The 27,558-nt window shown below is 38.4% G+C and overlaps 3 protein-coding genes across 3 annotated transcripts; all 3 read left to right on the forward strand.

Moving 5' to 3' along the window:
• The first annotated feature begins 2,982 nt into the window (after positions 1-2,982).
• Positions 2,983-27,558, forward strand: LOC110378640 (uncharacterized). The gene is made up of 13 exons (XM_064043175.1): positions 2,983-3,177; positions 3,982-4,053; positions 4,793-4,974; positions 5,992-6,130; positions 10,377-10,510; positions 10,961-11,910; positions 12,291-12,299; positions 16,642-17,007; positions 17,901-18,046; positions 18,565-18,734; positions 25,744-25,891; positions 26,452-26,597; positions 27,381-27,558. Exons 1-13 carry the CDS (start codon positions 3,078-3,080, stop codon positions 27,543-27,545), a joined length of 2,727 nt encoding a protein of 908 aa, XP_063899245.1. The 5' UTR covers positions 2,983-3,077; the 3' UTR covers positions 27,546-27,558.
• LOC110378622 (putative aminopeptidase W07G4.4) lies at positions 6,657-8,418 on the forward strand. The gene has a single exon (XM_021337968.3). It carries the CDS (start codon positions 6,710-6,712, stop codon positions 8,240-8,242), a length of 1,533 nt encoding a protein of 510 aa, XP_021193643.3. The 5' UTR covers positions 6,657-6,709; the 3' UTR covers positions 8,243-8,418.
• LOC126054394 (heat shock protein 70 A1-like) lies at positions 21,188-22,834 on the forward strand. Its single transcript, XM_049839980.2, has one exon. It carries the CDS (start codon positions 21,189-21,191, stop codon positions 22,809-22,811), a length of 1,623 nt encoding a protein of 540 aa, XP_049695937.2. The 5' UTR covers position 21,188; the 3' UTR covers positions 22,812-22,834.

Raw genomic sequence — 27,558 nt, forward strand, 5'->3', positions numbered from 1 at the left:
GTCTTAATTTGTTAAATTTGTTACAAAAATAAAAAAGGTCAAAACGTAGATATACAAAAAGTTATGCAATGTTAAGTTTTCAGGTTATGAGTAGGTAAGTATATCACCGTAGGCACCAAATTAATAGAGGCTAATGTGTATAGAAAATTAGTCTTTAATTTGTTACAGCGAAAAAGACAAAAAGTACTAGAAAGCAGGTTCAATAATATGTTAGAGTCGATTTTAGTTGGCCGCGCGGACGGCAATATGCCTAAAATACAATTTCGTTTTCTCGTTATTAAAAGTAGGTTTTAGCTTAATTAAAGTACTAGTCGATGGGTAACGTAACCTAGTTTGAATAAATATAGCGAATTTAACTGCAGCATTCGTATTTTAGGAGATATTTACAAAAACACAGTGGTATGAAACTGTATGAGAGTAGGGTGTCCATGCATTTTCACATATTCGAAATTTTCGTTATTCACGTCTTATTTTTTTAGGGAGAGTGCATACTTTATAAAAATCAAAGTCACAAATAGATTAAAATTTGTTTATTTACAATCAACACAAAGGCAAACAAATCAATTGTTTGCCTTTGTGTAACTAATGTGTCAAAAATGTGACACAGAGTTGAAAGGTGAACTTAAGCTAGGCGAGATCATAACATTTGATTTAAACGGAGCTGCAGACTCAGTTTTACTCACTGAATTGCCGATTACTCTTAGCATTAAGGATAATTATTATTTCTTAGTTGGTACTATAGAATTTATACCAGGCACAAAAATAGGCCACTATAAATGTCATTTTTTAAATAACAATAAATATTTTTGTTACGACGACAATTCTTTTAAAATTGAAATAAGTACCTAAAATATGTCTACATTCTGTGTCACATATTTTCGTGTCAGTTAATTTATAAATATTATGTTAGTTTATGAAGATTTTATATTTATCTGGTTGTCTTTTATTACTTGATTTGTTTGCCTTTGTGTTGATTGTAAATAAACAAATTTTAATCTATTTGTGACTTTGATTTTTATAAAGTATGCACTCTCCCTAAAAAAATAAGACGTGAATAACGAAAATTTCGAATATGTGAAAATGCATGGACACCCTACTCTCATACAGTTTCATACCACTGTGTTATTTATTTATTTATTTGAGGTTAACCAACAACTGTTTACACCTTAACATTAACAGCACAAGATGTATGTTATCCTACATTTGTGTAACAATTAATTATAGGTTAACACCGCTTGTACAAATATTGTGGTAAATATAATAATATTATATTTACCACAATATTTGTACATTGTAATATTGTTTTTAATATTGTACATATTATGTACAATATTAAAAACAATATTACAATGTTTTTGTAAATATCTCCTAAAATACGAATGCTGCAGTTAAATTCGCTATATTTATTCAAACTAGGTTACGTTACCCATCGACTAGTACTTTAATTAAGCTAAAACCTACTTTTAACAACGAGAAAAACGAAATTGTATTTTAGGCATATTGCCGTCCGCGCGGCCAACTAAAATCGACTCTAACATATTATTGAACCTGCTTTCTAGTACTTTTTTGTCTTTTTTCGCTGTAACAAATTAAAGACTAATTTTCTATACACATTAGCCTCTATAATTTGGTGCCTACGGTGATATACTTACCTACTCATAACCTGAAAACTTAACATTGCATAACTTTTTGTATATCTACGTTTTGACCTTTTTTATTTTTGTAACAAATTTAACAAATTAAGACCTTTCTTTTGATGTATCATTCGTCTATCTGCATTGTATAGTTTCTGAGTAATCACGGGCGATGACTACGGCAAGTGGCGGTTCTAGCGGCCAACTGTTCTTTGTTATAGCGGCTTGGTTTTTTTTGTAACAAATTCAGGAAAAGAGGAGTGAAAAGTAACAAATTACTACTAATTCCTGGCAAAGTTTCATCAAAAATTATGAGGTGGCCGCGCGGTCGAAATGGACACATTTTATTTACATACACATACACAATACATAAGAACCTTAAGTTATATTCTAATACATATGGCAGTTAAGGGTAAACACAACATTTACATTAAAGACGCCATATTAGTCTATATCTACAGGTCCATAAAACAAAAAGAAAAGTGGAAAAAAGATAAATGAAATGAAAACCAAAAAATTATAGCAATATGATTATCTAGCAAAGTTACGCTTTGTTAGACTGTAGGAAGGCCAAGATTCTAGATTCTTGTAGGATCTTCTGACTACAATTTTCTTCCTGACTTAATGACTATTAATAAGTTGCATTATTGCTATCAGTGTATTCTATTTTCTCTTAATGAAAGGTCTGTCACTGATTTTAGATTAATTTATTGGACGTGGGCCCAGCGCTAGTCCTACTCGCTCTTGGCCGATTTTGTTTCAGCAATTTTTTAGTGGCCCGTTAAAAAAAAGGTTGAGTATTGCTCGAGGTTTTAGTAAAGTTCTGTTTCCCTTGGACTAAGCTGCGCCCAGAAAGAGAGAAGTCAATTGATATTTTCAAAACAGATTATTATTGCAAAATATTGATTGGCCAACGTGATCTCAGAGCATTAACCCACTGGATCCGCCATGGTAACACGTTCCTATGAGAAAAAGTACCAATAGTGGAAGCTTTATGCATTTTCGATCACAAACGTCAACGTCATAAGTAGTAGTACGACCGTTCCGAATACTCTTTCTGCTGATTTTGCTTAGTAGAGATAGGAGTTTGATATTACTTGTGTAGGTATAATATCAATTCTATCTCTCATTCGCATTCATCTAAGCAAAACAACAGATCATACAAAGATTACTGATATTGACAAATATAAGGAAAAACTTGACTTGAGAGTATGAGCGGCTCTCAAATAGACTTGGCAGAGAGGTAGGCAGATTGGCAGAAAACTGCAGTCGTCTCCGGATGGTTACATAATCTAAGCATGCAATAGATTTAAAAATTACATTTCCCACATAAAACAATTTCAATTTTTATTCGCTTCAATAACTTTGGTGCCATAAAAAATGCAATAAAAAATTTGAAACGAAATTAGATTTTTTCTTCTAAAAGTATCTAGAGTAAGGGCGATGTTGAAATTTTTACAATTTAGTTTTTTATTATTTGTGTTTTTTATAGAAAAATGTTCCAGTTACGACCAACTTGCGGATTCAAAACGTGAGTTATTATGTGAGTCTAATGTATGATAGGTATTAGCGATTCCCCACGGTAACCGGGCAAAAGTAGCCCATGAAAGGACATGGACACTCAAACACCAACTATATAGGTACCTACCTACCATATTTCATTTCAACTGTCTCGTTGGTCTAGTGGTCGCAACCGTGACTGCTATGCTGGAGGTCTCGGGTTCGATTCCCGGCTCGGGCCGAAATCGCTAAAACTTTCACAATGTAGCCCGTAGTCTGGAAGTTGGCGATTGATATTTACGTACACGTCGTTGAGCACGTAAATGTCGGTCCTCCGCACGATCTCTCTTCGGTCGTGTCGGATTGCCGTCCCATCGGCTACGACTGAATAGTGAGTGCACTTGTATCTGTGCAAATGCTCGTGCACTATAATATGTCCTGCACAGCTGGCTGATCTTATATGTGAACAGCCGCCGTGGCCGAAACCCGCCTTGGGCGCCATTTTTTTTTTATTTCATTTCAATCCGACCAAGAGGATTGACGTGAAAGCTAAACAATTTTTGTGAAATCATCAACAAATGTACCCAAGATGGCCGCCTTTATACTTATTAGTATTTCAGGGATAAATGTACGTACCTAAGTGTAAAACACCTTCTCGCCAACGCAAGTACCTAGCTTAGGAAATTAACTTAGGTACGTTACTATAAAATAAAGCAAATGTAAAACCCCTACATAGTTTTACGTCACTTATATATAACTTAGAGCATTCACGTTATTTAAGTGTTAAGTCGGGGAAACACGATACCTATTTACCTACATACTTTTTGCTCACAATTTTTTGTTACAGTAATCTCACAAAAATCGTTTATTGTCTGGCCGAACGCTACAATCCCTTTTTACATCCATCCTGAACATTTTGGTAAGTACAAATAACTTATAGACTTTATGCCGCCAATTCCATAAAAACACCCTTCGTCCTTACGTTAAAATACTCAAAAAATGACCCGCACACTGCCAAGTTTAAGTAGGCCGATAGTTTGTTTTGGCTCCTAAATCTGTAAGAAGATGAATGGTAGTACGCACATTACAAACATCAGGTATTCAGCCGGTATCAGACGTATTGAAAACTTTCATTGAAATCGAGATGTAAAAAAAATTGCGATACATCGGGCAATTTGTCGGCCAACTGTTTAGTAGAATGCAGCCTTATGCAGCTGAATACCAGTATGAATACCAGGAGCGACTGCCTATCTGACCTTCACAACCCAATTACCTGGGTAACCATACTCCTTCGTCTTCTTCCTCCTGCAATTCAATTTTATTTGGGGTTGGTGCAATATGTCATCCTCTTCCATTTTCCCCTGTCACTCGTCATACTGAAACTCACTCAATTCCTATTCATGTCATCTTTCAGGCAATCCATCCATCTTTTCTTAGGTCTTCCTCTTCCTCTCCATCTATCTACATTAATACCTAGCACAGACTTTGTTGCATGCGTAGGTATCATCCCTCCTCATTACATGCCCATCCATACCATGACAATCTTCTATTTCTCACCTTTTCTGTAACTGGCGCTACTTTCAGACTTCCTCTAATGTCACTCACACTCTTTTGTAAGCCTAAGTAAACTTGAAACATCTAAAGAATACCTCTTTCAGACCATGAGCAATCAATGGCCATCATGACGGCGTTATCCATGTTTGCTTTCAAAACGTGTTTGAAATTCGCGCCCGTGATGGTGACTCCGGATGATAACCAGCATATTATGACCTTTATCAACCCTGTCGGTGCGAGGAGATGCAAAATACACAATGAAGGACATTCTAACTATCATCCACATGTAAGTTACTAGCTTATATAACTTCCCTGTCCCATCTACATATACAGGACTAGCTTCTGCCAGCGGTTTCACCCGCATCCCGTGGGAACTACTTCCCGTACCGGGATAAAAAGTAGCCTATAGCCTTCCTCGATAAATGGGCTATCTAACACTGAAAGAAATTTTCAAATCGGACCAGTAGTTCCTGAGATTAGCGCGTTCAAACAAACAAACAAACTCTTCAGCTTTATAATATTAGTATAGATTGCATTTTAAGCAGTGCGCAAAAACAAAACTGGTGGTTCAAAATCAATAACAAAACATATTTGCATCATCAGTATTTTTTAAAATATTTTTATCCGCCTAAAAATTGGCAAAATATGAACACTTATTTCTTACGCGCTTGAAGCTACGCTCGCGCTCGCGTCAGTAAAACGGTTTCGCGTAGCCGCCGCGCCGTGCCTACTATGACGACTGTGACCATACAATCGGTTACAAAATGTAAATAAACATCTTTCGTTATATCAATAACCATTTTTTGTACAACAAAATAAAAATATACGGATCTATAAAACTTACTAACTATAAGTTGACAAAGTTATAAAAAATAATGCCACTTTTCGTTTAATTTTGTAACTCTAGAACGGCGGACTTACCTTTCCAAACCAAATGATTAGGCTTTGTTATAGTTCTGACTCCCACGGCACGAATCTTGAGCTCTGACCTACATCTGTGCAGAAGTGATTTATTAGCAAAGAACCAATCCCGAGTGACGGCTATGACGCGATGCGCTGCGGGCCAATCACCGCTTTAGCCCGCCCCCGCGCCTCACTTCATACCACAAAAAGGGAACCAATGAATTACTTCTGCGCAGGTGAAGGTCAGAGCTCAAGATTCGTGCCGATAACTATAGGACCGTTTAGATTTATTAAATGATGATCTTTAGATGGATGGCTTATGGGAAGTTTGCACAAAATCGGTCGAGTGGTTCTTTATAGGTTATAGAAATCCCCGTTAATCAACAATATTCTTCCACAGCTAATACAACTGGGGTACGGGTGTCTCCAATCACCAGAAATCGATATGATGATCATGAGAGCTCTCGGAATGCCCTTCGAACATAACCGCATGAACCGGGACGCTTACATTGATGTGCTGGTCGAAAATATTGAGCCAAGTAAGTTTTAAAATAATAGTTTCCCCGAAGAAGGTACTAGTAAGTTTATGAAAATTTACATATACTTTACACATAGTTATTTTAAAGTTGATTGAGTATGAAATGAAAATAAACAATCTAAAGTAAAATGCAGTAAAATAACAAAAATATTTAAACGTAACTACCGTACTTGGGCAATCCAGTACCCCCTCAGACCACCATTGCCAGGTTTTCTGGCTTTTCACTACCCGTAACAATTGAAAAAATATGTTTAAATGGCAGCTTTCGAAACACGGGAAAACTCAGCATGACTTTACCATAGCTCAATCTAAGGAACCAACCGCGCCAATATATATCGCCATTATAATCGGTCGACCTGTGCGGCTGTTACTTAGCCACGGCTCACGAACAATAAACAACAATCAACCGCCAACAAAAGAATTTCACATCCATTATTATTATATAGATAACAGCATAATATCTTCATAAATTAAAGTAGATAATAAACTCCGTAACAAGATAAATAAATATAATACTTAACTTGATAAGCGTATTGTTACACAAAATAATCAGTGTCGCGGCGACTGCAGAGAACACAAAATGTCTGCGATCGAGTATAAACTATACGAAAATGTATTCATTGAAACTAATTTGCAATCAGTTGATTATGACGCCGTGATCCTCATTTTGTATCCTGAAGACATTCAAGTACCGTTACCAAGACATATACAGAGTTTTATCGACAAAATTGCCAAAGTTGATAAGCATATACATAAAACTACAACTGTCTGGAATTGTGATTATGTGTCTGGTGAAAGATTGGTGCTGTCTCCGACTGGGAAGATAAGCCCATATCATGATGCGAGGGTGGTTAGAGAAGCAGCTTATAAAGGGATGGTGAGAGCTATGGATGCTGGTGCGAAGAAACCTCTCCTGGTTGTGCAAAATGTGGTGAACTTCCCCGATGGACAATTAGTCTGTATCCTGGGTGCTTTAGAAGCTTTATACATACCACTACAAACAAGAGAGAGGGATAACACCAAGAATATATCATGGATTGGTCTGCATTCCGAAGAGAAGTTAAGCGAACAATTTGAGAAGACTGTCCGCAATGCACTAGCGTTGGAAAAGTCTAGAATACTCGCTCGAGATATCGCTGGGGGTGACCCAGAAAGGATGACTCCAGTTAATATTGTGAACTACGTGAAATCATCATTTAGTGGTGACAGTAATATCTTCATTAAAGTTATTGATGATAGTAACACTATTAACGAAGAATATCCATTGTTAGCGGCTGTCAACAGAGCAGCGAGTCAAATTGACAGACACAAGGCTAGAGTCGTAGAAATTGAATATCGACCATCAGACCCAAGCAGAGTAACTCAAACCCTTCTTCTAGTTGGCAAGGGAGTGACCTACGACACTGGTGGAGCCGATTTGAAGATCTCAGGGAAAATGGCGGGCATGTGTCGAGATAAAAGCGGAGCAGCCGCCGTCGCTGGCTTTCTAAAAGCTTGTTCCTTGCTCAAACCACCTCATTTGAAGGTCATAGGCGTTCTTTGTCTCTGCAGAAACTCTATCGGCGAAGATTCTTATGTACCCGATGAATTACTGGTCTCAAAGAGTGGTAAAACAGTTCGGGTGACAAACACAGATGCTGAAGGAAGATTTGCGATGGCAGATTCGTTGTTCAAAATGGGTGAATTAGCTGTCAAAGAGTTGAACCCTCATTTGTATACTATTGCAACTTTGACAGGACACGCAAGATTGTGTTACGGGAATTATACTGCAGCGCTTGATAACCACAGTGCAAGGAGTACAAATCATTCGTCTGCTTTGCAATTCAGTGGGTCTCGAGTCGGCGAAGGTTTTGAAGTATCTGTCATCCGTCCTGAGGATTTAACAGTCAACAATGGAAAGGGCAAAGGCGAAGACTTAATCCAGGTTGACATGGACGCGAAGGCACGTCATCATCAGCTTGCAGGAGGCTTTCTAATCAAAGTTGGGGGTTTGGAAGACAAAAATGTGAAATACACCCATTTGGATATCGCTGGAGGCGCCGGCTCACCTCCTTCGGAGCCAACGGCTGTGCCAATTTTAACTCTATGTCATGTACATAAGGTGCTTATGTAATTTTGTGTCGCTATGGAATTACTTATGAATTATTAAAGCGATTCGATTTCGTCAGAAGCTAATTGATTGATAAGGTGTAAAATATTGGCTAATATAGACTTTATTTCGAGTACAGTGAAACTGATAAGATATAATATGATACCAGCTGTTTTTGTTTAAATAAATTATGTACTTAGTATTTCTATTGTTTTATTAATATTATGACATTTACTTTTACCTTATTGATATCAGATATATTCTAGCGCATCAATCTACTCCAGTGTGTAATTATCAATTGTCTCCAATCTCTAATTTGCCAAGCAATATTTTACCTTATACTTCAGAATTAAAGTTGCTTTTTTTCCTTATCATCACTATCATTTGAACATCTTTGGCAGTCGTTATGGGTAGTCAGAACCCAGTAAGTCTGACACCAGTCTTACCAATAGGTATCGGGTTGCCCGGGAGACTGGGTTGAGGAGGTCAGATAGGCAGTCGCTCCTTGTGGCACACTGGTACTCAGCTGCATCCGGTTAGACTGGAAGCCGACCCCAACGTAGTTGGGACAAGTCAGATTACCTGTGTCTGCGGTAATGCTTGTGCACTATAATATTTCCTGCGCAGTTGAGGAGGTCAGATAGGCAGTCGCTCCTTGTGGCACACTGGTACTCAGCTGCATCCGGTTAGACTGGAAGCCGACCCCAACGTAGTTGGGACAAGTCAGATTACCTGTGTCTGCGGTAATGCTTGTGCACTATAATATTTCCTGCGCAGCTGGCTAATTTCGGAGAACAGCTGCCGTGTTTGAAAATCGGTTTGGATCATCATCATTATTATACCTATGTACTTAAATGTTGCTGTTACCATCATCATCATCCTCCTGCCCTCACCCCAATTTTATTTGGGGTCGGCGTATCATGTTTTCTCCTTCCATACTCTTCTATCTGCCGTCATCTCACAAGTACCATTCTTTCTTACCATATCTACTTTCGCACAATCCATGCATCGTTTCTTTGGTCTTCCTCTTCCACTATGTCCGTCCACGTTCATACTCATCACCTTCCTCACAACATGACTCTCATTCTTTCTGATCACATGCCCATATTGATGTTACCACAGCAGGTTCTTATCCAATGAAAGTGGTCAGCTAATCTTGTTTATATATGTGTATTATCATTCAGAGTAATTAAACACAGTGGTCGTTGAACATTGCACTGACCAGATAAACAGGATACAGTAAATAAGTAGGTAGGTAGGTATAGGCAACAAAAGGACGATAACATAATTTAAGATTGAAGATTTTTAAAGACTTGTGAGGGTGTCGGATAGGGCAGTCGCTCCTTGTAAAACACTGGTACTCAGCTGTATTCGGATAGACTGGTAGACGCCCCAGGCTTGGAGGATGATGATGATTTTTTAAAACTTGTACATAGGATGACAGGTGCTTAGTGACCTATACTTAAAGACATGGATCTATTCATGATTAGAAACAACATTCCCAAATATACTTTTCTTTATATTCTCATAAGTTATATATCATAATGACACCAGTTTCTTGAACTTTATGTTTGTTTGTTTTGCTATTGTCATTAAACTAATGAGAATAAATATAGTTTGACAATCGTACGCTAACGAAAGTGTTACCAATGTACATTATACAATAGGCGCGTCTAAACGTACGCAACGTTTGTTATTGCTTGGCCATTACGAAAATATTTTACATACATTGATGTCCGAGCAATCAATGGCTGTTGCAATATTTCTGCAATAGGGTATCTCATGCATCCTCTTAAACAACCATACCGAAAATGTTTGGCATATCATTATCCTCCGAGCCTTTTTCCCAACCATGTTGGGGTCGGCTTCCAGTCTAACCGGATTCAGCTGAGTACCAGTGCATTACAAGAAGCGACTGCCTATCTGACCCCCTCAACCCAGTTACCCGGGCAATCCAATACCCCTTGGTTAGACTGGCGTCAGACTTACTGGCTTCTGACTATCCGTAACGACTGCCAAGGATGTTCAATGACAGCATGAAAATGTTTGGCAAATGCCAGTACATTACTACAATTGCCTAGTCTGGCTGGTATTGCTCTATACTGCCCAATAATGTTACCCATCCTTCAATAACAAATCCTTCGTTTTCCTCCCCTAGGTTACGTGGAACTATTCACAAAGAGTGGCGTACTGCCGTCTAGGATCTGGTCATTACCCTACGACGTAAACAGCGTCATGCACTTCGGAGAACGGGAGTACAGCAAGAATGGACATAGGACTATCATGTTTAAGGTAATGAGCTAGCTAGCTAGCTTCTTTCGGCGGTTTTACCCGTTTTCTGAAGGAACTACTTCCCGCAAACAGATCAAAAGTAGTCTAAATGTGTATATTAATGTCAAGTTTCATCAAAATCTGTTCATTGCGCGAGAAAGCATAAAAAGTCAAAAATCATTCGTTAAAAGTTAGCTGAGTATCAGCACTAATTGAAGGTCAAATTCACATAAGACAGCCTCCAAACCGCCCGCCCTTCACCACTTCCTATATGTGTTATTGCTGGGGAAAATATGGTGGAACAGACTCCCCAACGAAACACCATAATATGCTCAGGATAATTCTACACTTGGCAGCTACCATGTACAAGCAATTGTTTTTCAATCATCTCTGGAACTAATCCTATAAAATCCTATTATAATCTTAATTTTGTATTTGCTTTGAACATTTAAAAATCAAAAATTATTCCAGGACAACATCAAACAAAATCGCGTCGGTCTTTCTCCTTTGGACTTGAAGAAAATTGAACTAATATATGGACCAGAATGTCGAGCAAGAGACCGACAAGAGAAGGTTGAACTCTGCCAGTCTTACCCAGGAGTAGCCAGGCGTAAGAGAGAAGTGGAACCACCAACCAACAAGAGTTTGAGAGTAAACCCTGAAATAACTCCACCTCCTACTGTGCTCTCTTCTCAGAAAGTCCAACCAATGGCTTTAGCAGAAGCAGTACCTATTGAAGAGACTCCGCAAGATGGTTCTGAGTATATCAACGCAAATTTAGACGCTCTAGGCATATCCAATGAAACAGAAAAGATTATAGAACAAGTCTACAAGGTATCTGCCCTAGCTTTGAAACATGCAAGAGAGAAATACTGCAATAAAACTTCTAATACAACTGTTGAAGTTGATGATAAAAAACCGGATAACGTAAAACGGTCCAATGCATCAGATATTCTAGGAATACTTGAAGTTATAGCCGATTATGCAAAATCTATGGTTGATAATGCTGTAGCTAACCTAACCTCCTTCTGCGAAACGTCTGAATCTATTGAAACTTACCAAAGACAATGTAAGTTCGGATACGACAGCCGTTGCCCGAAAACTTATAGATCTACTAAATCTGGGGCTGTACGGTATTCTACGAATCATAGACCATATATTAAACAACAGACTCGCCATGAGGGAGTTGAGAATAGATATTCTTATGATAAGATGCATAGGCGCGAAGGCGACGATACCACGCCATCTTTGACTCCAAATAGAAAGAAAAGAGACGTTACTAACCCAGAGGAAGATAAATTGAAAGCTGTCAACGAATTGACAGAAGTTCAAATTGAGAACACCACGAATGACATGAAGGTTTCGACCACAGAGGATGATAAGAAGGCAGAAAGAAGGTTCTTTGAAGAGACACGTTACAAGTAGGTTGCATTACTTGTCTATTGGTGAATTTCTATAAGCTGTCTCTATCCATTAATTTGCGGTTAGAGATAAATTTTGACATTAGCTCCGTATTAAGGGCTTATTACACTCGACTAAATTCAGTTACCTAATTAGGTTTCTAAATGATTTATTTAGAAATGCGACTACACTTGACTGAATTTAGTAACTGCATCATTAGAAGACTGAATCTAGTCAAGTATAATAAACCCTTAAGTAGTTTCCTAATCACAAAGCTAGGGATCTAGATGGTTATTAAAATAAATCGCAGCGAGTTTTGTCAATTTTGTTCAGAGAATTTTATAAGGTAGACTTACCTAATATTTTTTTCAAAAATTAATTAAATTTTATGTATTTTCAGCAATAACAAGTAAGTATGGCAGACTGTATATGCTACCAAATTCACCAGACCCCCTTTGCATTTGACTAAATCTAATATTTTTCTTAAAATTCCAGGTCGTGACTTCCATTTCGGTGATTTGAGAAACCCCATAAGTAGGAAACGAAGCTCTATCTAATATGTATTAATATAAACATTGTAATTGATTAAATGAATAAATAAAGTATGTAAAATAAACTCTGTAGTTTGATTCCACTTGTGGGGTTTTTCAATTTCCTTATTGATCCCTAATTTCGTTGTAATAACTTTTTAACTGCCTTTACGCTTGTCATTTGGCTCATATATGTATACGAAAGCTTATGAAATCAACTTTAATTTTAAAACAAATGTAAAACCCCGTAAGTCGCTTATAGAATTGTTTTATTTTAGATCTTTAAGCTGTGTTCAAACCAAACTGGTTGCCACTTGCCAGCCGCCGAATGTGAGCGAACGTTACGCAGTCTATTGTATTTCCTTACATATTCACTTTATCGTTCACATCTAACCGACGAAACGTTATGCGTAATTTATGCGTAGACGCTGACATTCGGCGGCTGATAGTCAGTTTGGTTTGAACACAGACTAAAACTTACAGAAGTTACGTAAATTAAACAGAATTACCTTACAAGTGTAAAGGCCACCGACTTCTAGGCCGATGTTAACATATTCTTAAAAACCAGAAGCAGGTTTGTTTAACGAGGAAATTACAAGAAATAGCTTTAACATGAAAATCAACTAAGATTAGTCAAGAACGCGGCAAAATCTTATTCTGTCAAACGATAACATGTCTAGTCACAATGACGTTCGAAAAAAGAATCCTCCAAGCATAGATGAACGGCTGAATGGCGAGGTGTCTATGGTCGCTCGTCTCTGCTGCCCTCTTTGTAACTACTGGCAGCTAACACGGCCTCTCCTGACACCCTGACGTCCTCGGCAGGATCTGGGTGAGCCTGGTTGAGTCTCGGAACACCTGCACATGCAATAAGCGAGTTGGACCTGGCTCAATTTCTTCATATTTAAATCTCGATTGGTTATCGTGCTCGTCATCGTTTTTCTGAACAATGACACTTTCAGAATAAAAATTATTCGAGGACTTACAAACCTCAAACAAAGTACTAATCCATTTAAAGAAAGAAAAATAAATAACATCAACTTTAAACCAAATAACAAGTACAAAATGAATAACAGAACACTGGTATACCACCCAGTGACTCGCAAATAAATAACGTCAACTTTAAATCAAATAACAGATACAAAATTAATAACAGAACACTGGTATACCACCCAGTGTAAGTGTATCGAGTGTAAGGCTGAAACATATTAGTTGTACACATAAACACACACAACATACAAAGAAATCATGTAAATTATTAACCTGGTTTGGAGTGTAAGCCTGAAACATAAATCATGTAAGAAGAAACACAATTACTCTTACTGATTAGTTATACCGTGAGCGCAAGCGTGCACTTAAGCGCAAAAATGTGTTATCAATCAAGAAAGATGTTATCAAGAACAAATACTTGAACTATACGGAAGTCATAGTCAAGTCATAGTCAAGCCAAGGGCTCAAAATATACGGAAGTCATAGTCAAGTCAAGCCAGGGGCTCAGAATATACGGAAGCCATAAGTCAGGGGCTCAGAGTATACGGAAGCCATAAGCCAGAGGCTCAGACTATACGGAAGCCATAAGCCAGAGGCTCAGACTATACAGAAGCCATAAGCCAGAGGCTCAGACTATACGGAAGCCATAAGCCAGAGGCTCAGACTATTCGGAAGCCATAAGCCAGAGGCTCAGACTATACGGAAGCCATAAGCCAGAGGCTCAGACTATTCGGAAGCCATAAGCCAGAGGCTCAGACTATTCGGAAGGCATAAGCCAACAGAACCAGCAGGAGCAGCAGCACAGCAGCGCTCGTGCCAGGATCAAGAGCACCAGCACAGCAACGCTTGTGCCGCGATCAGGAGCACCGACAGAGCAGCGCTCGTGCCGCAATCAGCAGCACCAGCACAGAAGCGCTTGGGCCACGACACGGCCGTTACACATTCTCGTGTATAATTCTGCGAACAAGCACTTACGACATACATTTCGTTCGGCCACTTCTGACCTTCAAAATCTTTCGTCAAATCTGGAAAGCTTTTCGCTCTCAAAGAAATAAATTCAAGGCATAACTTTGAAACTATGTCTCAGAAATATCATTATTACTAATCATGTATCAGCAACGCTGAAAACACAACTACCATTACGGTTTGATAAGTTACGTGTAGTTAACTTCACTTCAGCTTTTGCTACACAGAATACTCATAGGTGACAATACCAATGGTTGGTACATTATTACACATTGTTTCGCTTAATACAGCTAAGAGCATAATTACTTCAGATGTGTAATCAAAACAATAGAACAGATCACCTGACCTCAAAGCATGATATGCCAGGTCTGCTATCCACTGGCTTTCATTACCGGAGTATACCAAACGAGATACTGGCCGTCAGCACTCTGTACAGCATGCTTGTGCAGCAGCACAGCACCCGGGGAGCATGAAGTGTCACAGCACTCTTACTATGTCAAATGACACAGCACCTGGAGCGCTTACACCATCAGCTCACACGGCTTAGGCTTATCCTCAATACCTGTAGTCAAAAGACAAGCAAGCAAGCATCTGGCTAAGGTAACCAACCGTTCAATTGACAGACTCTCAAGCATTGTCATGTTACAGATTTGAACATTAGTTAACATCAAAAATTAATGCAACCGAATTACATAATCGGTAAAAGAAAATAAAAACTAAGGTCTGAAAACAGACTTTCAATTTGTAAATTGTAAAATGGCACCAAAAATCTAGAGCCTGATGCATAATTTTAACTATTCCATTTCAATGAAAACAATTTGAGTAAGTCAATATCAAATCAGTGTGCATTTATATCACAAAAGCAGTAAACTTATATTTCTGTGTAGGTACTTGTTGAAACTCTCATGAGCAGAAAGATTAGAAATAAATATTATTGGGCTCATTTACACAGTAAGCCTGTTAGTTATCTAACTCAAGTTCTCATACACATTCAGTATGTCTTTAACCAATAAAGCACCAAGATGGATTACAAGACATGTATTACATGAAGGCTAAATAAAATCGGATTGATCTCACCATTCACATACAGGTAGGTACATTACAGAATTCTTCCCATAACATCTGGAGCATAGTAGGAGCAAGGCATGTTGTTCACGGATACCACAGCAATACATAGGCAGAAACTCATTCCACCCAAAACACACGAGAGCAGCATCAGCGTACTAAGCTCGGGCAATTCTCGAGCTGCCTGCATAGCATTTTGAATCTACCGTTGCGTAGATTGCAACGCACTGCAATCCATTACAAAATAAAATAGAACGGCAAAAACTTCGGTAATGGCGGATATCCTTACACCGCGTCGTACTTAGTAAAAGTGCCAATGAATCTAAACTGAAATCAAAAACTTTATAGTGGGAGTGAGACTATCCCACTTCTGATCTTAAAAACCAGAAGCAGGTTTGTTTAACGAGGAAATTACAAGAAATAGCTTTAACATGAAAATCAACTAAGATTAGTCAAGAACGCGGCAAAATCTTATTCTGTCAAACGATAACATGTCTAGTCACAATGACGTTCGAAAAAAGAATCCTCCAAGCATAGATGAACGGCTGAATGGCGAGGTGTCTATGGTCGCTCGTCTCTGCTGCCCTCTTTGTAACTACTGGCAGCTAACAATATGTTTTCCTAATGAGGGTTTTCTAAAATGGCGTCCACGAGATGGCAGCACCGAGGCGTCAGGTCCAGGTACTTGTCAAAGTGCTTATCTTTACTATGAACCGTGAACGATTTTAGTGATTTTTATTGTATAATTAAAGCACTGCATTAGTGTTTTACAATTACAGTTGAATATATAAAAAATCTAAATCATATTGTGTAAACAAATTCTAGTACGTTGCGTTATCTGCCGTTCAACGAGCTTTTCCTTAGTACCAGTGACTTTTGCACCCCTCTTTCTAAGCTCAATTTTTAGTTCGGAAAACTTATTCCAACCGTAGTCCATAATAAAATCAATAACACTTCCAATATAACAGAATTTCAATAAACAATTAGTTCAGACCCTACAATTCCATACTATACAGCTGTTTGGACCAGACGCATACGTGGCGCCACCCTGTGGCAGAAAAATTAGAGAAAACCCTCATTGTCATGGATTTCCGCAAAGTAACGCCAGATTTAACAAATTTAACTTCACGCGTCAGAAGTCTACGGTGAATTCAACGTATACTCTCAACCAACAACCGTTAATTTACATGCTATCTACAGAAAAAAATATCGCAAAGACGGCGCAGGGCCCGAATGGGATGGATCCGACGTCTCTATAGAACCAGCTGAGAGGATGGGAAAAATTGCAAAAGATGACAGCCAATCTGCAGAAGACAGCATAGACGCGGAAGCAGAAAAATCCATAAACAAAGAAGAATTAGTCAAAGAAGTTATTAACGAAGGATTAGACTCTATTCTAGACGCTGAGAAAGCAAAAAATGAAGAAGAAGAAGGGTCTAGTTCAGTTTCTGAACCAGATAACAAAGAAGAGAAGAAATCTGAAGAAGAAGAACCGGTTAAGAAGAAGAAACATAGGAAAGTAACGGGGAAGAAAGTTACGGAAGCTACTAAAACTGAGCCTGATGAGTGAGTATTGTCCTTTACAATAACTCCCTGCCGAGCCTTTTCCCAACTATATTGGGGTCGGCTTCCAGTCCAACCGGATTCAGCTGAGTACCAGTGCTTTACAAGGAGCGAGCTTCTCAATCCAGTAACCCGGGCAACCTAATACCCCTTAGTTAAACTGGTGTCAGACTTACTGGCTTCTGACTACCCGTAACGACTGCCAAGGATGTTCAATGACCGCCGGGACCTACCGTTTAACGTGCTATCCGAAACATTTTGTGTCCAAGATATTCTTGGAAAGTACAACAAACTTAGAAAAGTTGCATTGGTACTTGCCTGACCTGGAATCCAACCCACTCATAATTGAGAGATTAGTTCTTTATCAGTTAGGCTGCCACGACTTTGTACAGTAGACTGCACATCAGTGGTAACTGTCATGCACCTTAACTCAATAGTAATAAGTACGATTTTCCTATAAAACTGTTACCACTGACCTGGATGGATGGATTGTGTGAAAGTAGATATGGGAAGAAAGATGTTACTTGTGAGATGACGGCAGATAGAAGAGTATCAATGGAGAAAACATGCTGCGCTGACCCCAAATAAAATTGGGATAAGGGCAGGAGGATGATGATGATGATGTTACCACTGACCTGAAGTTGACTGTATACTTTACTAGCTGGTGCCCGCGACTTCGTCTGCGCAGGTTTAGAATTTCGAACAATATGCTTACAAATTGTAGCCTATGTGTTATTCTGATGTATAAGCTATATTATTGTAAAGTTTCATTAAAATCCATTCAGTAGTTTTTGCGTGAAAGAGTAACAAACATCCATACATCCATACATACAAACTTTCGCGTTTATAATATTAATATAATATTATAGTAGGATTACTGCCTTGTTCTTTCAAAGGAAACCCAAGATGAGTTCAATGGAGCAACGTTCTCACAGTGGATTGCCGAAGACTGTCAGACTAAACAAGCTTAACAAGGAATTTTACGCTGAGAGGAAATGGCCTGACGGTATTGTCAGACTGGTTATTAAGAAAATACCGGAATGTAAGTAGTATTAAAGTTGTTAATGTTTTTTTAGGGTTCTCATGCCCATTTTCACCAACAAATACCTACATTTAGGGATCCCCTATTTCGTTTTCACCAAACTTCAAGTGTGCCTTATAACCTTTATTATTGGGGGAGCCCTTATGCTTAGTGACACTTAGTTAGGGAAACGTTAAGAGATTGTTGGTAAAAACGGGCATAAGACTTTGCTGTTATGTGTGCCTACTCAGGAATAGTACAGCTTCCTAGAAGTGAAAGAATTTTACTAATCGATCCAATACTTTGGGAGCCTCTAGGGCAAATGAGAAAACGGGACCCCTTCTTCACGTTCATTCATCTGTCACCAGAAGTAGTAGCTGTAGACAGTTTAAATATACAAATACTGAAAATTACAGTACCTACCTATATTTTTTGCCGTTTTATAAAATAAACAATATTACAGAACCATTTACCCACAATACCAAGTACCTAGCCCTTCCCCAGTCATTAACTTTCACCACCCAATTTCTCCTCCCCAGTTGACCTCGAAGATCTTCGCAACAGAATAGCAGAAGTCAACAGCATTCTACAACAGAAGACTTGCGTGAAGATACACGAGGTGGACTCCAAGGAGGCGCGAGGATACGACGACTATATCATACTGGATACCAGCCCTGACTACGTTACTGGACGTACGGGGGGGAAGCAGGTGAGTGGGGAAGGAGACTTTAAAAGAAATAATGATCTCAATTATTTTTTTACATATTTTTGTACTCACGCTTAATAAAGAAACACAGGACAGAAAGAATTAACAAAGGTATGCTTATTTCTATAGAAATCTCTTCCAGCATACCTGCGAAAGGAAAATGAGAATAAAAGAGATGTAGAGAGTGTTTAAAAAAAATGGAAACAGAAATTATATTATTAATTAGAAATTGACAAATTACCGCAAATACAACTGTGCTCTTACTGACTAAATCCGACCATGTTCCTTCTTAAGCCCTTTAAGTACCAGCGCCGCGGTAATTCGTGCGAACAATCCCGCAGCCCTTTTCAGTTTGACCACAGATTATTTTAATAGTTACTATGGTTTTACCTGCATGCACGTATGTACCTAGATATTGATATAGTAAGAACCGATTTTGACGCGGTTTTCAGCAAAGGTTGATGATGGAATTTTAGTAAGAAGTTTTGAAGTACCTACCTATAGATGTTTAATTACACAGACACTGATGAGCCATACTTATCAACTTATGTGTGTGTGTGTCAATATACGTAGGTTAGGTAGCATATTGTCTGAATCAATGAGCTCTCAGTGATAGGTAAGATGGGTTGTTGACTTTCGATCTGATAAAATCCTTCGTCAAACTGTACCCTGCATACAATCCTTAGTACATTTTAGAGGCTGGTAGCCACACATAACAAAGTGTTTTTTTTTTACTATTTCACTCACAGGTAGTACGGAACCTTTAGTGTGCGAATCGGATTTTATAAGAAGACCGGTTTTTGTGAGACTTTTAATACAGCGTGTTATTTTACAAACTTTTTCAATACCTAAGTATTAAAATATTTTCTTTGAAATATAACTTACTGCTTTTATCTACTTATAAAACGATTTTCGAATTCAATTTACATAAATAAGTATATGAATTTAAAGCAGTTCCCCCTGCTTAAATTATTTTAATGATAAAAGAAGGCACGCTTAGTAAAATATTGAAATCACAAAATCTTAGTTTATCACGTTATTTTATTTATGTAACATTATATAAATAATTTATTAAAAAACAGTAGAAAATACGCTTTTTTTAAATACACGGAAAAATCATTACAAGACTTTACTCACTAGTCCAAACACAGCTACGATACGATGTTCCATCATGAAGTTCCAGTTCGTATCATCCGGCTCCATCATCAGATCAGTTCGACAGTACCATATTATTGTATTGTCATCAGAACTACATACAGCTGCCAATTTTCATGACGCCACGATCATTGGAAGATGGTTAATTTTTTTACCTTAGATTCCATTACATAGTTACATAAAAGTCGATCTAATAAAAGCGTTTTTAAATAATAGTCATATTTTTATCAATTATGTAACACAAATATTTAAATAGGCCCCTTAATACACATTAATTAACTATTAATATCTCTCAAAAGGCACGTGGTTGAGACGTAAACATAAGAAAGAGACCACACCACATTATTTCAGTAAGAAAGTGAAGGATAGAAATATAAACATTGAAAGAGATAGCTGCACTCTATATGGAAAAAGTAATAGGTGCGTGAAGGACGGAGAAATGTCTGTCTTTGACGTCAATGTGGGTTGAATGAACGGGGTGACCAGGGTGGGAAAAAATGCTTTTTTTAAAGGAAATTTTTAGTTGGTGTAATTGGGATCATGTATTACGAGGTTTATTTAAAATTTGGGTCCTAAAATTTGCGAAGGATTACTGGGATTACTCAACTAGTAAAATTACTGAGTAAAACAAAATTGCACTTTTTCAAATTTTTCTTTTACAATCTTTATGATCTGAAAAGAAATCCGGCATAATTTCCAGCTAGAAATCAATTCTTTGAAAGTTAAACACACAATCATTTTATTTAATTGTAAATGTAAAAATGGAATCGGTGTTACCAATTCAGTTGATCGACACTAAAAATAGAGTAAATTCTATTTCGAGCACTTGCAACCCTATTCCGGAAATTTCTTACGTATCCGATCTCTGATTGGTCGCTACCATAGAAAATTCTGGACACCCATTGGCCGAGACTATATATACAACCCGAAACGCGGCAAAGTTAGTATTTTCAAACATAAACGACGGGAGTATATTTTGTTGATGAAACAACAAGTTTCGCTTGAAATATGGTCGCGATTGGCATCGATTTAGGAACAACGTACTCTTGTGTGGCCGTTTGGCGTCACGGCAGTGTGGAAGTGATAGCAAATGAGCAAGGGAATAGGACAACGCCATCTTACGTCGCATTCACTCCTACGGAGCGCCTGGTAGGGGAAGAGGCGCGAAATCAAGCTGCTTTTAATCCCTGGAACACAGTTTTTGGCGCGAAACGTTTGATTGGACGACGTTACGACGATCTAGGTGTGCAAATGGATTTGCGTCACTGGCCGTTTCAAGTATCGAATCAAAATGGTAAGCCAATGATTTTAGTTGAATATAAAGGTGAAAAAAAGTCTTTCGCGCCCGAAGAAATCAGTAGTATGGTTTTAGTTAAATTAAAAGAGATCGCTGAGAAATATCTTGGTGCTAAAGTTAGTAAGGCGGTTATTACAGTTCCCGCGCATTTTAATGATAGTCAGAGGCAGGCTACACGGACCGCGGGGTCTATAGCGGGGTTAGAAGTTTTAAGAATTACTAACGAGCCCACAGCCGCGGCGCTAGCTTACGGTTTAGACCGAAGAGGTGACAAAAACGTGCTTATTTACGACTTAGGTGGTGGCACATTCGACGTTTCAATTCTATCTATAAACGGCTCTGTGTATGAAGTGAAAGCCACTGCGGGTAACACTCGACTCGGCGGTGAAGACTTTGACAATCGTCTAGTCGCGTATTTCGCTGAAGATTTTCGTAAAAAGTATCATATTGATATTCTAGGTAACGCAAAAGCGTTGAGGAGGTTAAAAACAGCAGCGGAACGAGCAAAAAGGTTTTTAACATCTTACAGTGAGGCCACGGTACAAGTAGAAGCATTGTGTGATGGGATTGACTACATAGGAAGGATTTCCAGAGCTCTCTTCGAAGAATTATGCTCAGATTTGTTCAGAGACACGTTGGGGCCAATTGAAAAAGCTTTAACAGATGCAAGACTTAAGAAATCTGATATCCAGAAGATTATTTTAGTAGGAGGCAGTACTAGAATACCAAAGATTCAAAGTATGTTGAAAGAATTCTTTGACGGAAAGAATTTGACAACTAGTTTGAATCCTGATGAGGCTGTGGCGTGTGGGGCTGCTATTCAAGCCGCCATTTTGAACGGCCAGCGACATGAAAAAATAAGAGACCTATTGCTAGTCGACGTTGTACCTCTTTCCCTAGGAGTAGAGACAGCTAGAGGGATGATGTTTAAAGTAGTAGAAAGAAACACTCCAATACCATGCCAGAAAACCAAAGAAATTACTACATTAGAAGACTATCAGAATCGCATGACAATCGAAATTTTTGAAGGTGAAAGAAGCTTAACAAAAGACAATAATTTGTTAGGAGTTATAGAATTGACTGGTATACCGCCTGCACCAAGAGGCGTAGCCAAAATAGATGTCACTTTTGACATAAATGCTAATGGAATTCTCAGCGTTTTTGCTCGAGATCGAAGCACGGGACATACAGAGAGTGTTATCATAAGAAACGAGCACAGACTTAACCAGATGCAAATAGGACAGATGATATCCGACGCTGCAACTTACAAAGAAAATGATATCGAAAGCAAACGGCGTTTGGAAGTTAGGAATCAGCTAGAATCGTATATTTACGAAGTAAAAAGGAATATAGCAGAAAAAGGAGAATTATTAACAGAGAAAGAGAAAGAGTTTATGAACAGAGAAACGGAGAATGCAATTGAATGGCTGGATTTGAACATGGATTGTGTTAGAGAAGAATTTGAGAGACAGATGACAGAGTTAATGAGAAAATGGTCGGGAGTTATGAGAAAGATATATAACCAGCCTTGGATGCATCGAGCGAAGCGGCAGAGAAGTGAGACTTATGAGGAGTTGGAAGACCACGGAAGTACCACCATAGAAGAGGTGCAGGATAATGAGGAATGAAGAGGAATAAGCTTTAAGGAATCCTGGAGCGTTCCTTTTAGACAATTCTAGATATTTTCCTTTGCAATGAGGTTTTCGTATAAATACGTTATAAAAGGAATTGAAAGCCTGTTGTGATATTTATTGTTTTATGCAGAAGTTGAGTCTGAATGATAAATATCTCTACTCAGGATTTGTTTGTTTGGACACGCTAATCTCAACTACTGATTCGATTTGAAAAAATCTTACAGTATTAGATAGCTCACTTATTGGGAAAAAGAAAGCTATTTCTAGTAGTATTTTTTTAAATTAGTGCGTGTCCGAGTTAGGTACTCGAGTGAAACCACAGGCGAAAGTAGCAATCTCATATCTGTTGATCTACTGAAAAAATAAGATATTTTAATCCAGTAGTTTTATCCATACATTTATTCCTAGTTGCTTAAAATACGGGTGGTGCCATAAGACAAAGTTAGTTAGAATTTTAAATACAATATATGTATTATTTTTCTGAATAAGTTCCAAAACTAGTTTTTGAAACAACATTTTTATAGCTCAATTATCCAATCATTAGAATTATTATTCATGATAATATCAGGCCTCTGTCACTCGACGTACTTGCGCGCGATAAATGCCTACCGCTCGCTGGGTTACCGGTAGCCCCACGCGGCTCAGGGCTTTCAATAGTATCACGCGCCGCGCGCGTTCCAATATTATTATTTTTATTTCGTGGCATGTTATGCTGTTGGTTTTTATTAGGTTTTTTAAACTACCTAACAAACTTATGGATTATTTTGAGTTGTGTTGGTTTATATGCGACTATTGTAAGATTTAGAAACATTTTATATTTATGAACTTATCTAGTAATTCTATTTTTTTAAATAAATGAATACTTATCTACTTTATGATTTTAACAACAGAGATCATTAGGTACTTATTTTACTTTAGATACCTACTTAGTTATATGAACTGTATTGTTAGTTTAGTAGCTCAAAACACATCTCGAGTGTAAGTAGGTATTGTTCTGGTCCAACTTAATGACGACTCGGAACATTACGCGTGTCGCTACGCAGAAACCAATTTTAGGTATGTATCAACACTCGACGGAGTTGTACCATGTATGCTTAATTGCTTACGTATTAGGTAATATTTAGTAATATGTACCCATACTCCATTTTAGTAGGCAATACAATAGTTAACTAAAGAAAAATATTCTTGATATTACTTTTTATTTAAAAACTCAGTTTTAAAAAAGGCTATCTTAAAATAAGCGTAACTTTGTTATCCTACTTAAATATTAATAAATTGTAAGAAGCAACCCTAAGCACGGCCACGGCACGGTTGCGGTCACTGAACTGTGCGCTATCGCATTGGAATAACAATCAAGCGCTCGAGCTTTTAAGGTTCATTTTATAACGCAGCTAGGAATTTGTAGGTAGTTGGGGAACTTGTAGGTGCTTATAACAGTAGGTATGGACTTTTTTGTATGGAGTGATTTATCTGTTACGTAGTAACTATTATATAATCTGTGATAATATGTTCTTGTAGGATATTTAGCGAATTTTTAGTCACATTTTATGTCAATTATTTAGATAATCATTTTTTTATCATCATTTGTATTGTTATTCAATTATATTGTTTTTTAAATAAACGGAATACAGTCAAACTGGACTTTTTTATTTCAACCTCATACTTTTTAACAGTTACAAAGGCGCTACTTCGACGATGAATTAACTTTTTGCATAACAATAAAAAGTCGCTAAAAATCATTAGGTATAGTTATCGGCACGGATAATGAGCTCTCAGCGGAAGAGTGGGGATCGCTTTGCGCACTGTACACATAAGGCAATAAACCAATAAATCACTTCTGCGCAGGTGAAGGTCAGGGCTCAATATCCTTGCCGATGATTATATGCAATCTTCACTATAAATTCAATGCGTAATATCATGCAATTTAATCGATCGTCTGGGCTGTCCTTAAGGAGGTGGTGTTACTTAACAAGAATTGCCTTTCATCATGCAAAGAAACAATGAGAATCGTTCAACTACAATCAAACAAAACAGGCTTATTGCAAACCGTTCTGTAGGGTCTTTTCATCAAAATGTATTTCTCACATTGCGTGTATAGGGCATAAACTGATTAAATAAATCGCTAAATTAATAGGTTCCAAAGTATAGGAGTGAATTTGGAACAATAGGTTGAGCACTTCAGAAACGGGCTATTTTATAAGCCCCTGTATGCAAGGCATGTTCCAAGGGCCCCGTGAATGATAAGGGGCCTCTACTTACTGACCCACGGCCCTGTCGGGTCCCTGGGAGGTATTTTTCTTCTCTCATTCTGCACTTACCACTGGAGGGCTCCTTTATTGTTCAGACCTGGGGCCCAAACAACGCAAATACGGCAACGATATATTGCCGCAAAAATGATTGACTCCATGACACATATTGTCAGTTATAAAAAATTACAATGTTCGAATATCAAAAGCTTATGAGGTACATTCTCCCAAAGAGTTCCAGCATTTTCCTATCCTCCCTTAGAGCCCTGCCTCACTAAGACGCCATGACGACGTCGCCAGCGGCGCAGGCCTGGCTACTTTTGGAATCCAAAGGTCGCTAATTCGAGTAGCCATGGCGTCTCGGCAGTCAATTGTTTTCGTCGTCGCTGAAGAAATCGCACACTGACTGGCGACCACACTGGCGACTGAGTGAGGGAGGTGCACGTTACCGTGTACATTGTAGTGGCAACCGTGGCAACGTCGCCAAGCAGCCAGAGTAGCCAGAAGCCACGTAGAGAACTGTAGCTCGTGGCCACGCTTCCAATTTGGCGACGTTGCCAAACCGTCGCCAAGTGAGTTAGGTTCCATACATTTCAATACTAACTGCTTGGATACGTAGCCGGCGACGTTGCCATTGGCGTCCTAATGAGGCAGGGCTCTTATTCTACGCTCGTCTTCAGATCTTCGGCTGCGTGGAACTGTTCCGTGGGGGTCAGCACCGACAGCATACCGCTATGATGGTGATGGCAATGCTGGGCTTCTACTTCGAAGTCTCCCGCCATGATAGAGACAAGTATATTAGAGTGCATCAGAGGCATGTTAGACCAGGTAAGGGTTTGGAACTGCTGTATTCCTTTAAGGAATGGTGGTAAAGGTATCCTGTTATTAAGATTCTGCTGACCTTCTGTCTGTCACTGGAGTCTACCTCATAAACTGTGATGATAGCTAGACAATTAAAAATAAAAAAAGAGATAGGTCCCATACAACAAAATGTGATTTCTTCGAAGTTTTTTTGGTCGATATAGTCTTTTCCCAACTATGTAAGGGTCAGTTTCTAGTCTAACTGGATATACCTGAGTACCAGTGAGCCACAAGCAGCGACTTCCTATCTGACCTTCCAAACTTAGTTACTCGGGCAATCCAACACCCATTGGTTAGACTGGTTTGTTAAACTCAGAATTCTTACTACCCGTAACGACTATCAAAGATATTCAAATGACAGCCGGGATCCACCAACATAGCATCCACCACTCTACTGCTTGAAATAACAATTTAGTCACATCTACCGACCCCACCAAGCGTTACTTAACCTTATGATCGATCTTCCCATGCGTGTACATAATTGCTCGAAAATATATCTAAACTCTATATTTCCTTCTCATCGTCAGATAAACTACACCACTTCGAGAAAATTCGTGATGAAGCTACCCTAGATGTGCCGTATGACTATAAGAGTGCCACCCACCCAGCCTGGCAGTTCTGGAGAAAGATCGGCAAGACTGGTATCTCTACCGTCGCCACTTATAAAGAACGGGTATGATCTCACATCTTTTATATTAATATTATAAAGTTGAGGAGTTTCATCGGAATCGGTCAGGCGTTTAAAAAAGGCAACGTAAGTTCGTGCTTCAGTATTATTAACCCCCAATGCAAAAAAGGGGTCTTATACTATGTGTTTTTGCCAGTTGCAGTGCTCCTAACTAAATAGATGTTTAAAAGCTATAGTGAACCGATTTAGATACAGTTTTTAAGTTCAAAATTGTATTATCGTTGTTTTTTTTTTTATAAAACTTGGTACTTTTACGGATTTTATCGCGCTTAAATTAATATTGTTTAAACCCGACGTTTCGGATCATTTACAGCATCCATGGTCACGGGCAGACTAAGGTTATCGTTGGTTCTTTTCTTTAGACATATTTCATCAAAATCGGCTTTCGTCGTTCTTTCAGCCAAAAGACCTCCACTGCTGAACAAAGGCCTCCCCCAAGGTTCGCCAATTTGCTCGATCTTCAGTAACCCGCAACCACTGCTTCCCGGCAACCTTGGTGAGACCATCCCTTCATCTATAGTGGGATCGACCCACATTGACAGCCAGTTTCTTCATCAAAAGTAAAAGCCAAAGTAATGTCATAAAGTAAAAGTAACGGTCAAATTCGTTTTATCTAGGTATTAGTTTTGCTATTACATTAGCCTGTAAAAAACGAATTTGACCGTTACTTTTACTTTATGACATTACTTTGGCTTTTACTTTTGATGAAGAAACTGGCTTGAGTCTTCCAACCATTTTTGTCTACATACCTACTCTACTTTTTTTCAGGACCCAGACGGCTCAATAATGAGGTCTTTAGGCCAGAATGAAGAACTGCTATCAGAATACGATATTATAAAGATTAACAGCATATACGGCGTCGACTGCTTCATACCAAAAAAAGATCAGGCTAAGAGAAAGAGGCACCGTGTGAAGTCTAAAAGGAATACATAATTAAATTAAATGA

Source organism: Helicoverpa armigera, chromosome 31 (assembly GCF_030705265.1).
Source record: "Helicoverpa armigera isolate CAAS_96S chromosome 31, ASM3070526v1, whole genome shotgun sequence".
Taxonomy (NCBI): Eukaryota; Metazoa; Arthropoda; class Insecta; order Lepidoptera; family Noctuidae; genus Helicoverpa; species Helicoverpa armigera.

Bases quoted from the DNA above. Each gene is read 5' to 3' on its own strand.
- LOC126054394 (XM_049839980.2), top strand. From the start codon at position 21,189: ATGATTTTAGTTGAATATAAAGGTGAAAAAAAGTCTTTCGCGCCCGAA.
- LOC110378622 (XM_021337968.3), top strand. From the start codon at position 6,710: ATGTCTGCGATCGAGTATAAACTATACGAAAATGTATTCATTGAAACT.
- LOC110378640 (XM_064043175.1), top strand. From the start codon at position 3,078: ATGTTGAAATTTTTACAATTTAGTTTTTTATTATTTGTGTTTTTTATA. The intron at 18,735-25,743 runs GTGAGTGGGGAA...GCTCGTCTTCAG, and splicing joins GACGTACGGGGGGGAAGCAG to ATCTTCGGCTGCGTGGAACT. The intron at 25,892-26,451 runs GTAAGGGTTTGG...TCTCATCGTCAG, and splicing joins TCAGAGGCATGTTAGACCAG to ATAAACTACACCACTTCGAG.